General features: G+C 41.4%; 1 protein-coding gene across 24 annotated transcripts in view; it reads right to left on the reverse strand.

Annotated features, from left to right (window-relative positions):
- Window positions 1-16,506, reverse strand: part of RIMS1 (regulating synaptic membrane exocytosis 1) — a 381,212-nt gene that overhangs the window by 22,760 nt on the left and 341,946 nt on the right. For all 24 annotated transcript variants that reach the window (XM_083177228.1, XM_083177237.1, XM_083177214.1 and 21 more), the window contains one exon: window positions 2,914-3,055. In XM_083177228.1, the coding sequence (XP_083033354.1) occupies window positions 2,914-3,055 (142 nt within the window). The remainder of the gene's footprint in view (window positions 1-2,913; window positions 3,056-16,506) is intronic.

Below are 16,506 nucleotides of genomic sequence, written 5' to 3' on the forward strand. Positions count from 1 at the left end.
TTTGCATGTGTGTGTGTGTGTGTGTGTGTGCGGCCCTCGAATATTTACTGGAAGTGTTAAGCGGCCCCCCAGCCAAAATAGTTGCCCACCCCTGATCTATGGGTAATGCTGACTATCTGTTTGGGTGTCAGCTTCTTAAAAGCATACAGTACCATAATTTAAAAATAAAAATCTATGGGTGGTCTTAGTATTTGTTCATGTGTCATCTCCCACAAAATGGATTGATACATTTAATACATAACTTGATCTACAGAGATTTGTTAGAAAATTAGAGATGAGCGGGTTTGATTTTACTCGAATTTACTTGGTTCTGAATCCCACATTATTGCAATTTCGGATATTTCCGATTGGCTATTGGCTGTTATGTGTTTTGGATAGGCGATAAGATCCCGCTTTGAGATCCGAGTAAAACGAACCCGCTCATCTTTATAGAAAACTAACACTAGCCAAATACTATAATGATAAGATTTCCATACAAGAAAAATCTCCCAATAACGGAAAAAAGTACAAGCAATAAAAAATAAATCAATCAAAATTCTACCCACAACATTTAAAATGACAACTATTAGATACATTGGAAGCCTTTGTTACTAGAGACCTTGGTCAAACTGACACCAAACACACAATAAATAAATTAAATCAATGAACATCACCAAAGCAGAAGCAAAGAGACAAACAATTTCAAAACTTAATTCATTACCCAATACAGACTCAAAACAATGACAAAATATACTGTCTAAACATTGGTATGTACTATTATTACAGGATAAAACTCTGGCGGATGTCCTCCCACCCAAACAAAAACTCATATACATAAAAGCACCTAACCTAAAACAACTTATCAAGAGCTACCTGAAAAAGAACATGAAAGTGCAAAGAACATTGTCAAATAGTTCTCGACAAGGAGAAACTGTAAGTTAAGCGATATCACCTCTAAGAGACTGGGAGAATTCAAATCAAATATCACAGAAGAAAAAAATAAGAAATATATTGGATCTTCACACAAAACATTTACACTACAAGGCTTTAATATTGATAATGAAGTAAAAGCATTAAATCTAAGATGATGCCCACGTACATCTATAATATAGTTACTAGGCCTTGATATCAGTATTGTATAAGCCCCCTATCGATGATACAATACTATATCAACAGTTCATACAATCTAGTTTAGTTTGAAACATTGGTACTTATGAGTTATCCGGGCGTCCGATTTTTAAATCGGGTCGGATCGGGACATCGCATCGCATCGCATGCGACCATCGGATGCGATGCGATGCGATGCGATGACCCGATTTTTCCATAGAAATCAATGTTAAAATGGACTGAGTCCATTTTAACATGGAATTCAATGGGAAAATCGGGTCCTTTTCATACCCCTACTATCCAAGTGGGCATGGAGTTGGATATAAACCTGTGGCGAGCGTAGCGAGCCACCGAGCCCGAAGCGTGGCAAGCGTAGCGAGCCCCGCGAGGGGACACGGAATACCGTCCCCTCGCGGGGCTCGCTTCGCTCGCCACGCTTCAGGCTCGGTGGCTCGCTACGCTCGCCACAGATTTATATCCAACTCCATGCCCACTTGGATAGTAGGGGTATGAAAAGGACCCCTTTTTCCCATTGAATTCCATGTTAAAATGGACTCAGTCCATTTTAACATTGATTCCTATGGAAAAATCGGGTCATCGCATCCGATGGTCGGATGCGATGCGATATCGTATCGCATCTGATTGTATGCCTTAACTTAAGGCATACAATCAAAAAATCGGGAGCCCGGATAACTCACAAGTACCGAAACATTAGTATCTACTCATACAATACTACATTCCATATTATTATAATGACATAAATATATGCATTTTCCTTTCCTTCCTATTCCAATTTTTTAAGGTATGTCTTTAAGAAACTGACACCTGAATACTAAGCACCTCCCACAGATATTTTTTAAATTACACCAGAACCACTAAGTATCACCCATAGATGGCATCACCAAGTTTAATGCATAAAAGTCTGCTCACATTCAAGATGGTGTACTTTGACTCCCTGAAGAAGACCTGCGAGTGTGTTGGACGCACGATAACTGATCACCTACAGTCCCTGGAACTGTGATCTCTCCCACACCTCTAAGTCTCCTCTTTGGCAGGCACAGTTGAACAGCTGGCAAGTGCCACACTGAGACTGGAGAGCTACATGTTCCCGTGAGGTCACCCACTCCTGGAAACCCTGAGGCTGCCCGAGGTCCCCTGCTGCTATCAGCTGAGTGAAATGCGCATATCGACAGTAACATTGGCTACTAATGGGAAACAGGAAAAGCAGAGAAGGCTCAGAGAACAGTATATCTAGAAGTACCACCTACTAGGAATAGACAGAGCACCATCAGAAGGGTAAGTTTGTGGATAAGAAATGCCGACCCTTTAGAACACAAGACCCCCAACATACTTTCATCTTATCTGGAACACATAACAAGGTATACAATCCTACTTGAACAAAACTAATTCAGTGTGGCACAGAGACCTACAAGATCAAATTTACAAGACAAACACAGTGGGTGAGCTCAAACTTTTCCTAGGTTTTTATATTTTGGGGTGTGTGTGTGTGTGTGTGTGTGTGTGTGGGGGAAGGGGGGGGGGGGTGGTGGTGGTGAAGACTTTCCCCTCCATTGTTTTTCCCTTTCCCCATTATTGTATTATTTGTTATATCTGCACAACTGCATTTATCCATAGTCAATTTTGTAACGTGTATTTTGATATTACTAGTCAAACCTTACATTTTGAACAAATTATTGAAGCACCCCTCTTTTCTTACATATTAAAACATATAGCTATGTCTAACTCTAGGGTTAAACTGCTAAGGCCCATTCTCTTTGTAGATAGATCTCAGTTTCCCTCCCTGATACAGGTTGATATTCAACTTACTTTCCCTCCGAGCTGTAGCTGTTAATACTTCCATCTGTTGACTCTCGGCTTGGTTGCCGAACCATACGACTCCTCATTTCAGCTGCCATTCCGGTTTCTGTGCTTCTCTGAATTGTACTTTTGAATTTCTTGTTGCCAGAGTCTAGAGAGAGCAATTAATACATCATTAACAGAAGCACATCTCAAACTTATGTTATCAGAGCACTGAAACTAACTCCACTAAATTAATACAGAAGCAAATCTGCTGAGACTAATCAATTTTAGTCCGTAGTACCAGATAAAGTAGATTCTTATTCGAGCCTGAAGATTGTTACAGTTCCTGATCGCAGGTATTGCAAATCTGTTAACCATAGCACTGGAAACGTATTGAGGATTCTCTGGGTTAAAATGCCGGATTCGGTCATTCACTGTGTGATAAAAGTGGCCTGTAACTGAATAGCCCCAGGCATTAAAGCTCAAGGCTACCACCCAACACGGTAAATTAGTGCCATTTCATTGAATTTGCCCCTTAATGTGAAAATTGGTTTATGCCCTTTTTCTTATAATATAATTTTTTTTTAGTAGAGTAATACAGTACCATTTAAAGGAAATAGAATATTTAAAGGATTACAAATTCAACAGACATGAATACACATTATACATTAGTAAACTCCTCAGTATATGATATCAACCATTTTTTTTTATCAAAGTTGCATACAACACATGAATGGGCACACCTGGGAAACATGACATTTATTAGAAACGCCTATTTGTGCGACTCGTGTTACAGTTCAGCAATTTTTCTACAAAAAACAAATTGGAGAGAAGCATGCAGAAGGGGGGACACCATCCTGGGCAATAGCAAATGAGATACTGTAGCAGAGCCATACAGAAGGTGGTGGTGATAATAAGAAAAGTACTGCAGGTTTTATAAATAGTGCCAAATGGTTGCTTTTTTTTATTTTTATTGGTGTAAAAATAACAGTTTTTCAACAAATTTAAGTCTTTGATGTATTTTTGGATACAGAAAAGATGTGTTTAATGTAATTATCCAGTCTTTTTGTACAAACCTGTAAAAAACCCCTCTTCCATCAACACCTCCCCATACATGTCCTTCATAATTTCTATTATTTAACCAATAAAGACTTATTGTAAACTGGCAATTCTTTATTGGACAAATTATACTATTTAAACCCTTTCAAGTGCATGGTTATATATGGGGAGGCCCTGCATTGTGTCACAGCAAGCGATGCCTGCAGCCCCAACCATGTAGTACAGGCGGGGTTGGGGGGGGGATCGCTTAGCACATCGGTCACCAACCCGTAGCTCGCGAGCTACTGGTAGCATGCGGCAGCGATACGGGTGGCTCAACCACCCGTAGGGATGGGCCCGTCCATCCCTCCATTGTCCGCCCGCCCGACTGCATGCCTCTTGTTCGCCGCCGTTGCAGATGTCCCTCTATCTCCAGTGTTGGGAGCTATGTATGTGGCATATTGCACACTGTGGTGTGTGGCATAATGTGTCAGGGGCATTACAGTGTGTGGCATAATGTGTAAAGGGCATTTTTCAGTTTATAGGCAGATTTATTTTTATTTTAGCAGCTCTTCAGACAGTTTATTTTGTCTCAAGTAGCTCACTCCACAAAAAAGGTTGGAGACCACTGCCTTAGCACATACTGTATAAACATACATATACATTTTCTCATGTATGTATTATATGTTCTGGTTGGTTCCACAGGGGATCGGCAGTGGGTTAGGCTATGGGGAGGGAGGGCTAGGGGAAGGTTAGCATACTTAATCGGACTCCTGTCAGTATTTCCTGCATCAGGATACCGGCATCGGTATTCTGACCACCAGCATCCCACCTTCAAGTCATCTGTATGTATTCCAGTAAGATAATAGGTTTGGGAACACTGTCTGGGTCTTGGCATAACTGCTAGCTCTGTGGGTGTTGCAGGTGCTTGAGTAGCCTCAGAATATTGAAACAGCATGTATTGTATACATACTGTATAATCAAATTGGGAGTGCTTTATATGAGAACCCCAATCACTTCACAAAGTTGGCTAATGACTGGCTAAGTTGCAAGGGTCAATAATTAGAACATCAAATTTCCTTTTCAGAGTTCTACTGAAAGTCTGGTTTGAATGGAATGCACAGCTCCCTACTGTTTACATTTATACGCGTTATTCGTTTAATTTAAAAGACTGCACAGAAGCAGAAGCACATAACCATATACTAAGCACTAGCCATTTATCCAGGTTGCTGGAAACAAACCCACACCAGTTAAAAGATAACTTTAATATGAGGCAGATTGAGTAGTTGCATGGGTTGCACGGACAAAATATATTTACTGTAGATATATAGTATGTACAATATGTTTAAACCTTGTTTTCAAACATTGTTTCCCATTGTAGCTAATATTCTATTACAATTTTCTCCTCTTTTTGTCCTGTTTCCTTGTAACACTGTTTATCTCTGAGATGTGGGACACAGTAGCACTGTAGGTCTAAGTATTTAAGGCACCCGTAAACAAATGCAAACTACTACTATTAAGAAATAAATGTAAGAAAAACAGGAGCAATGGCATTTACACAAGTTTAAAATAAATTTTAAAAGGTCAGTAGTTTAGCAGTGGTATGAGAAATTAATTGATTGAATAATAAACATTTACATTGTTTTACAGCTTCAAATTTACAAACTTATACTAAGTAACATTAATGCCACTGAAGCTCTAAAGATAAAAATAAATAGCAAAAGTAAGACTGGACAAAACCATGTTACTACACTTCTGGTGGGGCAGATGTGATGTGCAGAAATATTTAGATTTGCCTGGGTTATATTTTTCTGTGCAGGGTAGATACTGACTGCTTTTGCATGTAGCCCCAAAATGGTAGATTTATTTTTACAATGGAATTTAGACCCCACCCAAATCTAAGTGTCTGCATCGCCTGCAGTGAAACATGGTTTTGCACAGTGGGTTGCTTTTTCACTTTACTAACAAATATGATTCAGGTCCAAAGACACACCATTGGTTGCAGATCAGTCATTAGAGTAGCACTATGCATGTGAAGATTGTCCTTTGGAACAATGACATTGATGACACTGGGCCTTATTTTGGTTCATTCTTTCTGACAAAATCCTTCTTAGATGGACAAAACCATGTGCACTGCAGGGGGGGCAGATGTAACATGTGCAGAGAGAATTAGATTTGGGTGAGTAATTTTGTTTCTGTGCAGGGAAAATACTGACTGCTTTATTTTTACACTGCAATATAGATCTCACTTTGAAGTAAAACCCCACCCAAATCTAATTCTCTCTGCACATGTTACATCTGCCCCACCTGCAGTGCACATGGTTTTGCCCATCTAAGAAGGATTTTGTCAGAAAGAATGAACCAAAATAAGGCCCACTGTGAGAAGCCACCTTTATTACCTCCCACTCTAAAAATACTTTTATTGATTTTTTTTTATTAATAATTTGTATCTGCCTACACAAATAATTGAGTTTTTTACCTTTTTTTTTTTTACTTCAATTCTTTTACTTCAATTTGTTTTGTTTACATACAATTAAGACAGAACAAAGACATATACATTATCTAACATAAAATTAAAACAGGTCATCAGTTTCTTATAACGTTTTAGCATCTCCTTTCAAGCAGAATAACCTATGTAGTAATCTCTGAGATTGGGAAGGGCCAGTCCACCCAGATCTTTGGGTATATGTATGGAGTTTTTTTATTGCTACTCTGGCCTGTTTATCTTTCCATATAAAAGAGAATATCATTTTCTCTATAGCTGTAATATTTTTTTGGGGAAATATATAGGTGAATTTTGCCAAATGTATAAATATTATCATTTTGAACATATTTATACGGCCTGTAACAGTCATAGGCAATTTTTTCCAGACACGCATTCTTTCTTTAAAACATGCTGTAACTGGGTCTACATTCAATTCCACATACTTCTGTGCACAGGGAGTTATCCATATGTCTAGGTATTTGAACTGAAGAGTCCATTTTAAAGGACATGTAACATACTGTATTGCCAGTATATTCCATGATATTGGGCATATAGTAGATTTAGCCCAGTTTATGCTTAGTCCAGAGAAATTGCCAAATCTGTTCACTGTATTCAGTGCGGCCTGTAGGGAATTCCTTGCATCTTGTAAAAAAATCAGCATATAATGCTATAACGTCCACAGTCTCACCAATTTTTATTCCCTGTATCTTCAGGTCTGAACGTATAACGCATGCTAATGGTTCTATGCCATTGAAAAAAAGAGCCGGAGACAAAGGCCATCCCTGCCTAGTGTCACTTTCAAGTCTAAATGGGTCTAATAAATAACCAGCACAATCCAAACACATTTGAATCAGGCCCAGTGTGGGGATGAAACAAAGGGCCTTATTCTGCTTGGTGCGGTCCGTTCCGAATTCTTTCGGAGGGCGCATTTTAGCCGTCTGCGCATGCGTAGGCAATGCAATGCGCATGTGCAACGTAGTGTCTCTGCACTCATTCTCGCCAATACTGTCCAGAAATTTGCACCGAATTGGCTGGGGGAATATGGGCGTAATATGGGCGTAAACAAGGGCGCGGTTTCAAAGTGGGCAAAACTGGGCTTAAATCTGGGCAGACACGTGTGAGTGCACGAACTGTGGTAGGCGTGCATTTGGACAGGACACCGACTGCAAGTGAACCAACACGCATGAAATATGCGGTGTCCATAAGCAAGTTTCAGTTTGCAGAGCACTTATTCATGCGCTAGGCATTCGGTTCGCCCAATTAGTACGCCCGCACCTGAAGCACTCTCAGCTGACCACAATACAATCCACTCCTCTACTCATTAGTGATTAATTACACTCTTCTCACAGGTTCAATTGGAACCACTAAGACAGGTAAAGGGGCAACAATGAAGTACTGTAATACCACTTAACATGATGTAAGGGTTAATCTAAAGTGCTAGTAATGTGTTTAAGTATCAATTAGGAATTAATTGATTACATTTAAAAATAACCTATGTGTTATGAGGTTGGCTAATTGGATAAGTGTGTCATGTTGCAGAAGCATGAGTTCCGAATAGAGTAGTGAGGTTTGCGGAAATACACCAACTCGGTGCGTACGGCCAGCTTCCCGTCCGTTCAGACGCTGTAAGACCATGCAGAATCTTTGTGTTCCCACCGCACACGCACGTTTGGATGTAGTCCGAAGACACTCCCTCTTCTTAGTGAGTCCGTCCGAAGGGATGCGGACGACCTGTGGGCGTGTATTCTTAGAATGTCCGCACAGCGTGGCGTTCGGTCATTTCCGAAAGAATTCAGAACGGACCGCAATAACCAGAATAAGGCCCAAAGTGTTCTGAATTGGCCTGGAACAAGTCTTTCTGCTTGATATTTTTGGCAGAAGTCACAAGGAATAACATTTTAATTAACATGATTAATTTCACATATGAAAATAATACAATCTGATTCAACCTGAATTGTACGATAACTTGAAAGGAAGGGAAATGTATGTGTTGCACAATTATGAACATGGCTAACTATTATGTTCCTATAGCCTATAGTACATAGGTAAAAATTGTATACCATTGTATATGGCATAAAATGCTATACAATGCAATGTTAAATTGTATAAGCACCCTAATGGGGGCTTACAATGTTAAATGCACCCCCACTATGAACGTGAACCCGAAGCGTGGCGAGCGCAGCGGTACGCGTCCTCCGACCTTGTCATACCTCCACTATCCACGTCGGAGTGGAGTTGACTCTATATAGTGTGGCGAGCGCAGCGAGCCACCGAGCCCGAAGCGTGGCGAGCACAGCGACCCCCCCGTGAGAGGCCGCGCATTACTTAACAAGGGGAGCTGTGATTGTGCTTTGGCCTCTCTTAACTTGCTGGAGGTCCTAGCATGTCTACAAAATGGGGAATTAGGCTCCCATTTTGAAGAACCAAACCAGTTGCCACCTCTATCCCATCTACTAAATATATTTTTTATCAGCATAACCTGCGTTACTGAGTTACACTAAGTTCAAGCGAATGTGTAACATTGCTTTAAGTACATGGAGGATAGATGTACATGAACACATTTGTGTATTTGCACTTTCCACTTTATGCATTTTCAGACAGACCCACAATGCCACACATGCTGGCACAGACAGATTTTATTTATTCAATATCATCCTTAATCAAACCATTAAGACATACTTATCCCTTTATCGATATTGTTGCCAAGTGCTAAGACTAAATCAGGCAACATCAGACCCACCATTACTATCTGGTGGTGAAACTGGAGTACTTCAGTCAGGAGGAAAAATATTTTATTATTACTGTATGTACGAAGGCAATGAGACTTAAGGTGTGTATACACGGTGTGATTCAGGTTTGATTTGATATTGACTATCCAATTTTGACTATTCTGTTTTGGTTAAATGCACTTTAGATATACTTTAGATTAAAGTTGCTTACTCACGGTGAGAAACACATTCTTTTCTACCCCTGGGTCTGGATCTGGATTGGTTACAGGGTTCACATTAGATTTGTACTATATAGTCTTGCCTGCCAAGACTATGTTTCTATTCAATAGCTGCATTAGATCCTGGTTTGAACCTGCGGCATCGAAATCGAATAGAAAAATACACTGTGCATGCAAGACTGTAAAGATCTGTACTATAGCGCCATGAGATTCAATCCTGATTCCATCCTGATCGAGTTGGAATTGAATAGAAAATGAATTGTGCCGTGTGTAAGGAACTTAATTGTTACTAATATTTATTTACTGTTTTTTTTATACTGTTTGGAAAAGCATAACTGCTTCTGAAAACAAAAGTAATAGATAACCTCAAGATAACCTACTGTATAGCCTTTAGAATTATACTGTATATAAAGCTGTTCTCAATAATATATTTTTAATTTACAATCTACATTATGTAGATTCACATAGCCAATGCAAATAGTCAATCGCATAATCTGTATTTTAATAAGGCGTCCTTTGCAATCATAAATAAGGCACACTGATGGTGGTGGAGAAGAACCTCAAAGTCTCCCACAGAAGTCTTCTACTACAGAACTGCCTACTATGCAAATCAGAATCTATGGCAGGCTTTAAATCTAATGATGTTATAAAACCCCACCTACTACAGCCTGCCCTAATAGCCCATGTACACAAGTCACAATGGTATGACTTTGCTACTGTCCAAGGGCACAAGGCTCCACACAGCAACATTCTGATTAGGCCACAATTGCCTCCTACACAACACCCCTCCATGACAGCTGTCTATCAGTCTAGATAAATATTTTGTATATATACAGGTTGAGTATCCCGTATCCAAAATGCTCGGGACCAGGAGAATTTTGGATAACGGATTATTCCGTATTTCGGAATATTTTAATATTTCAATGATGTATTTTGAAGTATCTTGCATTTATGCTGTATAAACACATAATATACACACAAATATATTTTATTACCACATAAAATACACACAAATATATTTTAATTGTTCAAAAAACAAGGTTTCAAAACGTGAAACAAAATGTGTGTACTATCTCAGCACTGAATTTGAATGCCAAGCAATCATTTTCTTGTACATATATAGTGCCAGTTACATATCATGTCCCCAGTGATGCTGTTACAAATGTCCCCAGTGAGTTTTTAGCAAAAAAAAATTTTTTTTTCACTTTCTGGAATGTCCGTATTTCGGAATAATTCGGATAACGGATATTCGGATACGGGATACTCGACCTGTACTAGGAAGAATATCTAGGTTTCTGGACGGATAAATAATGAATCCTTCTTGGAGTACTGCCACCAGAAATAAGTGTGTGGTAAAGCAGGTCAAATACCTCTAAAGGTAGTCATGCACAAGGTCGACACAAGCAAAAAGTTGACACGAAAATGTTTGAAGCATGAAAAGGTCAACGTGAATTTTTCACGAATCCCATCGCATCTCCCCTCCCCACAGCCTAACCCTAAGTCCCCCCCTAGTGCCTATACTTAACCCAGCCCCATTCCCCAGCCTGGACCTTAACCGCCACAACATACTGTTTTTAAGGATGCCGGCTGTCAGGATTCTGTCATCGGCATCCTCATTAATGTTCAATTTCCAGCGCCGGTGTTCAGATGGCAGTCAGGAGTCTATGGACGGATTTCCATCAGCCGGCATCCCGACTGCCGTTAAAATAACTGCATCCCTTCAGAAAACTATCAATCATGTTACTTTGAATCTCTAGAAATAATTAAAGTGACTGCTTAGGAGTCACACAATTATCATTAGTGTTTCTTTAAAGAACAAGATACAATGGGCATAAAACAGGTAAAAACACACCAAAACATATTTACAGAATAGTATAGATGTCCTTATACACTGTGGCTTCAGTTGCACTAAACAGTCCCTCTCAGAGATCCGGCCTCGTAATTTCAAGGAGAAAACGAGAAATGATAAAACTAATTTGCTTAGTTGCATCGCGTGTCTCGCACTACATGGTATAATTAGAATAGGGGGTATATATACTGAAAAGAAGCTTTTCAATAGTGGAGATGTTGCAGTTAGTACATTCTAGAAGATAGTCAGAATCTCATTGGTTGCTATGGGCAACATCCACCCTTCTGTAAATTTTCACTAAATTTAAATATAGCCCTTCGTGTATGAGGACACATCTGTATTTATTACTAAAACGTAAACATGTTTCTCACTGTGACAATCCGTATTCCCAGACTTGCAATTCATGGTATTTTTTTTTTACAGTTTTCAGATTCAATTGAATTTACTAGTTTAATAAACAAAATTGTGATTTTAAACAGAAAACTCTGCTGATGGTTCCATTGGAAATAAATGTTTTTAAGTATGTAATAATTAAAGCGATGTTTATCCCCCTGTGCTTTTGTGTGAACTGACAACACAGTTCAATTTGACATTTATACATTATTATGTAAATATCTTCTGTGGGAAAACGAAGGAATTAATTATCATTTTGTAACAAAAAATTCCAAATTAGTGACCTCTCTCATTGAAGACTGAGAAAAAAAAAATATTTTGGTTAATGTTTGGGGTTCATGTTTTGCAGCCATGAAAATTGTGAATGTTACATTTTCTTTTAGAAATGTATGCTGCCGCAGAGAGGTGTCACTTGTACTGCTCACATGTGATGCAGCGCTCACTGTGCGCAGTAGGTGCGCTACCCAAAATGGAGCACAAAGAGGTCTGAGACACTGCTGTGTTTCACTGAATGATGCAACAAATGCCAACTGATTGTTACAGTAAATATTTATTCTAGACAAAAAATATTCCCATAACTAATTAAAAACAGAATGTATACACATGTGTATTGTTAAAAAGCCATATTAAAGTGCACAATTCCTGGTAAATATTCAATAAGGTATAAATGCAGAAATAGAAGAAAAAGCGGTGAGTGGGTTGCAGTCAATAAGTTATGTGTGGTAGGAAATTGTTATGGTAGTTCCAGTCAAATACCCTGCACTAGGTAGGCACTACCTTGGATTGGGGTCCGTCTGGTGTAATCCACATTTTAGCAAGGGCTATTGCATTGATAAGTAAGACAAGCAGACTGAGCTGTATGAAGTGCCAGCTCTTCCTATGTGACAGGAGCCATGTGCTACAGAATAATGGGGCAGATGTATTATAGCGGCGCTTATCACACCATTATAATACTTCCTGCTTCGCCTCATTAACATGGCAAAGCAGGAGGAGAGACCGACAAGATGTATTATCATCTTGTCTGCCGAAGCGGGGGAGCGCTAACTCCCCCCTCCGGTGATATCCCCTCCTGGAGATGCACTGTCTCCACCCCCCCGGCCGGTTGGATTGGGCATGCACGGGATCTCGCTACTTACGCGAGATCCCCAGCGCAGCCCAGAGCCAACAGCAGGGACAGTGCTGTCCCTGTTGTTGAGATAGGGCTGCGAAGCCAAAACCAGCATCGGGCCGTTCATACATTCGGCCTGCTATCATTTAGATAGCAGTGCTGATATGGACAGGGGCACATAGCACCCCTGTACTTTACCGCATGCTGGATCCTTCATACATGGGGGAGAAGCAGTATCAGTGCATAGAACGGGCGCTGATATCCCTTCTCCCCCATAACGCCCAGTCATACATCTGCCCCAATGTCACACTGCAGCACCCAGCTCCTGTCACTGAAGTGGATTTGGCATTTTGGTGTCACCCCTGATTGTGTAACGTACCCCTGTTCTTACACTACTGTTGTAGGAATAATTACATTTCAACATAATAGAACTGAAATAGAATTTATTTAAAAAATTCAACTTCTAGAGTTTTTCATGTACTCCACATTGCCCTTATTCTAGTTGACTTGGACGGATGCATATTTTGGACAGCCACCGAGTGTTCTTAGCCCCACCTACAGTACGGATCGTTCACACCGTCCAAATTCAAGCGAATGGACCGCGAGTGGATGTTTCACGTGAACACCTCCCCCATCTGTGGGAACCTCCGCCATTCTCTGATGGTCGCTAACCATCGAATGATGGATGGAGCGGTCAGGCAGCACCGAGTGCTCCAGACCACTCGGACATTTTTCCGTGTGAAAGCAGGGATATGGGCGGGCAGCTGACATCCGTCTATGTCAGCTGTCCGCCCCCCCCCACACCTGCGTCACAGCCGGACTACCATAGTATGCCCAGCATTTGCAAGGGAACACCCATGAAACGCGGTGCATAAGCATATGGTAATGAGCCCAAACAGCCCTTCACGCCCCTCTCCACCTCCTGCTCAGATGGTTCTGACCGATCCTTTTCTGCACAGAATTCACGCCGTATTCGGACGTGCGAGGCGTTCACACATGTGCAGAAACGCCTCTGCACATGCGCAAACACAATACATCGGGCCGTCCGACCAAACATGCAGCCGTCCGACTCAATCAGAATAAGGGCCAATGTGAGGTACACCAAGCCATAAATTACCAAATATTTGTCACTGAAAGAATTTCCTTTGGGAACTTTTCCATATCATTTTTAACATTCAGTAAAAATCAATGATTTTTTCTGCAGTTTGCAGTTGAAAAAAACATGGTAATGATCTGTCAAATATAGAAATAATTAAAAGATAAGAGCGCATATACATATAAGAATGAAACGAAAACTTTTAATCAAACAAATATAAAACAGATTAAAAACACACCATTGAAATCTTTCCACATCATTTACAACTGCATGTTCGGTGGAGGGCCTGGTGACTTCACTGAACAATATTGTTCAATGTTTTAGGGCTAAATCATTTGTCCGGGGAGGCGGGGCCACGGCAGGGCGGACGTAAGGTGTGTGTGGCAGCAGCTCCCCCGGCGTCCTCCATGTAGGAGCAGGCTGGCCCGGTAAAAAACCCTCCCGCAGACTGCAGCTGAAGCCCGGGAACGAGAGTACGCTGTGGGCGTACAGCAGCATACAGGCGCCATCTTCCCAGTGAGGTCGCGCAGCAGTGGTGCACGCACTGGGATCGCGGCTCCCGGCGCGAGGTTGTGTGAGGACCCCTCGGCGGGGCTGTGTCAGACAGGCTGCAGGCGCACGGAATTGGAGTCCGGTGTGTGGTAGTGTGAGGACCCCCCGGCGAGGATCTGCGTGGCAGGCAGAGAGTGCGGGGAAGCGGCGCCTGGCGTGAAGCCGTATGAGGACCTCCTGGAGCGGGCATAAGCAGCAGACAGCGGGCTTTCTGCAGCAGCACCAGCGGTGTGTGTAGGACCAGGTCGGGTGGAAGCGCCTGAAAAGCAGTGTGCATAAAGATCGGTGGCTGTGATAACAGCGGTGTGTTGGAGACCAAATAATCTGGATGTGCAGCGGGGGTATGTACTGTCGTTGACTGTGATCTGGATGGCTGCCTATTTGAGGACATCCTCTATATAAAACAGTATATGTATAGCGTCCAGCTGTAGAATTGGGGTCAATACGTTGTGTACTGCCAGAACTGTGCATACCCTTCTTTATTATTCAATACATACAGTGTGTAAGACCAGTGCACGTAATATATATATAGTGCAACATGGGTAAGACCGGCACAACCTCGGCAGCAACACGCCTGGAAAAATATGCCAGATCTCAAGCTGGCAATACTTCTCAAACCACACTTACTACTCCCCAATCTACCCCAGCAAAAGGCTCCAGCCCTACTGCAGTTTCAGACACCACCCTGCAGCAAATATTGGATGCCATCAGCAATAGCGAAACACGGCTGTTGGAAAAGATAAATGACCTTCAGACAGATATAGGTCAGATTAAAACAGACGTGAAGGCTGTTAAAGATAGGATGAAGGAGGCCGAAAGCCGTGTCTCCAGGCTAGAGGACTCTAATAATAAGATGATTCGCTCAATGGAAGATATGGCGTGTCAGGTTCGGGACATTAAGGTCAAACTATCCGACGTTGAAGGCAGATTACGCCGGAACAACGTAAGGTTGGTGGGGCTCCCTGAGAGGATGGAAGGGGGTGAAACATCAAAATTTGTGGAACAACTGTTGCTTGATAACTATACTCCCTCTGCCTTTTCGGGACAGTTTGCAGTTGAAAGGGCTCATAGAGTCCCAGCAAAACCTAATCCACCTGGGGCCCCACCCCGTACTCTGATCTTTAAGATGCTTAATTTTCAAGATCGTGACACAATCCTGAGATTATCCCGTGTAAAAGGTCCATTGGAGTACAAAGGGTCTAAACTGTCTGTTTTTCCAGACTTTTCCCTGGAGGTTCAAAAAAGCAGGGTTAAATTCTCCGAAGTCAAAAAGCGTTTGAGGGACCTTGACCTGAAATATCATATGTTGTTTCCTGCAAAACTGAAGGTCATTGTTGATGGTGAATCAGTATTTTTTCATACACCTAGAGAAGCTGGCGAATGGCTGGATAAAAGGGCTCCAGATAAACGCCAGCTAGCTCCTTGAAATTCAGTAATATATGTATGCAGATGTTTTTTTTTTTTGTACGCCGGGGGGACTGGTAACTGCCACTTTAGTGTAACGTGGTCTCGGGGTTTGAGCCTCCAAAAGAGTAGATAGGCTCTTTGCATCTTCTCTTCTTTTCCCCTGTTCTTTTTTCTCTTCTTTTGGGAACCATAGGTATGCCTAGGGAGGGATGGTATACAGGGAGGAGGGAGGGGGGTTTATGTATTGTATGTAATTTATGTATTGTAGGTAGTACAGTGTACATTTGTGTTCTTTTTGGATCTATGTTTTTTTTTTATTATTATTATTGTTGTGATTTTGTGTGTTGGACAGTGGGGCACCCGAATGTAGTGATGATGCCTGGTGTGGGTGACATCGGGAGCATGGTATACAGGAAAAAAAAAAATATTTCATCGTCTATAAATGGTCCGTATCCTATCCTGGAACGTTAGGGGTATGAACAACAAGATAAAACGCTCGCTTGTTATGCGTCAGCTTAGGCACTACGGGGGGGATATAGTGTGTCTGATGGAAACCCATCTTATCGGGCCTAAGTTACAAGCTCTTAAAAAAGCTTGGGTAGGCCATGTATACCATGCCCCCTTTACATCATCAGCACGGGGTGTGTCAGTTCTAATTAGTAAGACAGTCAACTTTGAGTGTAGCAGGGTCAAGATAGATCCAGGGGGTCGTTTTGTTTTTTTGGATTGTATCATTAATACATTA

The sequence above is a fragment of the Crinia signifera genome, chromosome 3, assembly GCF_055691185.1.
Source record: "Crinia signifera chromosome 3, ASM5569118v1, whole genome shotgun sequence".
In the NCBI taxonomy this organism is placed as follows: Eukaryota; Metazoa; Chordata; class Amphibia; order Anura; family Myobatrachidae; genus Crinia; species Crinia signifera.